General features: G+C 48.4%; 1 protein-coding gene across 1 annotated transcript in view; it reads left to right on the top strand.

Moving 5' to 3' along the window:
* The first annotated feature begins 1,486 nt into the window (after positions 1-1,486).
* The window catches only part of LOC126512722 (MARCKS-related protein-like), a 1,429-nt gene continuing 1,091 nt past the window's right edge, over positions 1,487-1,824 (top strand). The window contains exon 1 of the mRNA XM_050160653.1: positions 1,487-1,824. Within this exon, the coding sequence (XP_050016610.1) occupies positions 1,572-1,824 (253 nt within the window). The 5' untranslated portion in view covers positions 1,487-1,571.

Genomic DNA, 1,824 nt, shown 5'->3' with positions numbered 1-1,824 from the left:
CCTACCCCATTTCAAACAGGACTTCTACTTAATTCCAGAGATTGGCAAACTAATTTTTCTTTTGAGACTGAGATTCTTGTATCTCAGTCAAGGATGAGTTAAACTGTATATGTAGGGGGTGTAGTGTATGTGTTCATATGTATAAGCAGATAGATGTGAATTCTTGTGAAAACTGGAGGTCAATTGTTTTCCTTGATCACTATTTTTTGAGACAGGTCCTCTCACTGAACAGGAGCTCACCAATTAGGCTAGGTTAATTGACCAGAAAGTTCCAGGAAGCCACCTGTCTCTGCTTCTCCAGCACTGGGATCATAGTTGCACATTATGCCTGGCTTTTTTTATGTGGATTCTAAGGGTCTAAGCTCAGGTCCCTATATATGTATAGAAAGTACTTTATCGGGCTGGAGAGATGGCTCAGAGGTTAAGAGCATTGATTCTTCTTCCAGAGGTTTGGACTTCAATTCCCAGCAACTACATGGTGACTCACAACCATTTGTAATGAGATATGATGCCCTCTCCTGGATGCAGGCATACATTTAGACAGAATACTGTATACATAATAAATAAATCTTTAAAATAAAAAGAAAGTATTTTATCAACTGGACCATCTTTTCAGTGTAGTTGGAGGCTGCTTGCTCATTTTCTGGCTGCCAAGACCTGAAATAATCACACAGAAACTGTATCATTACAACACTGCTTGGCCTATTAGCTTACACTTCTTATTGGCTAGCCCTTGTATCTTAAATTAACTCATTTCTATTAATCTGTGTATCGCCACATGATTGTGTCCTACAGGTAAGGTTCCATCCTGCATCTGGCGTCTCTCTCCTCTGGCAGCTACGTGGCTTTTCCCTGACTCTGCCTACTCTCTCCTCCTCTATCTGCTTAGCACTCCTGCCTTGCCCTACTCTGTGCTGCAATAGGCCCAAAGCAGATTCTTTATTAACCAATGGTATTCACAGCATAGTGGGGAATACCACATCATTCCATCCCAAATATTTCTTTTCCTGCTCCTCTCAAAAGCATGCACTACTCTCGGCTTTATGTAGTGCTGGGGGTCAAATTCAGAATTTCAGGCATGGTTAGTGAAGCACTCTATCAACTAAACTACATTCCCATTCCCATCTTGACATCATAAAACCAGGTTCTAGAGAAATTTGCATCCCAACTTATCTTTCACTAAGGGAAGATTCCAAGAGGGGGAAGTGATGATGTTGAACTGAAGTTTGATAATCCTCACCCCACATTGAGAGCCCAATTCCTGGTATATAGCTAGAGCTAAGTAAATGGGAACCATCCCTGTCACTACTACTTCAGCCACTGAAAGTCCAAAATTGACCCAAATTAAAAGTGAGAAAAGTAAAAAATTTCGGGCATTCTGGCGCGGAGCGCAGCGGCGGCGGGCGCAGCTAGCAGGTCGGCTGCGGAGCGGGGGTGCAGCGCGCTTTGCCCCCGTACCCCTTCCCCCTCGGACGCAGCCCCACCCCTCCGCCCGCCCGGCCGTCCCAGCCGAACTATCCTCTGCGGCGCCAGCGCGGGGCGGCTCCGGGCGCCCCCAACAGACCCCCATCATGGGCAGCCAGAGCTCCAAGGCTCCCCGGGGCGACGTGACCGCCGAGGAGGCAGCGGGCGCTTCCCCCGCGAAGGCCAACGGACAGGAGAATGGCCATGTGAAAAGCAATGGAGACTTAACCCCCAAGGGTGAAGGGGAGTCACCACCCGTGAACGGAACAGATGAGGCAGCTGGGGCTACTGGCGACGCCATCGAGCCAGCGCCCCCTAGCCAGGAAGCTGAGGCCAAGGGGGAGGTCGCCCCCAAGGAGA

The sequence above is a fragment of the Alexandromys fortis genome, unplaced genomic scaffold (genome assembly GCF_014885135.2).
Source record: "Alexandromys fortis isolate MF-2015 unplaced genomic scaffold, M_Fortis_MF-2015_v1.1 scaffold_120, whole genome shotgun sequence".
NCBI classification, from domain to species: domain Eukaryota; kingdom Metazoa; phylum Chordata; class Mammalia; order Rodentia; family Cricetidae; genus Alexandromys; species Alexandromys fortis.
Note: the sequence above shows the minus strand (reverse complement) of the source record. Positions and strands in the feature narration are given on the sequence as shown.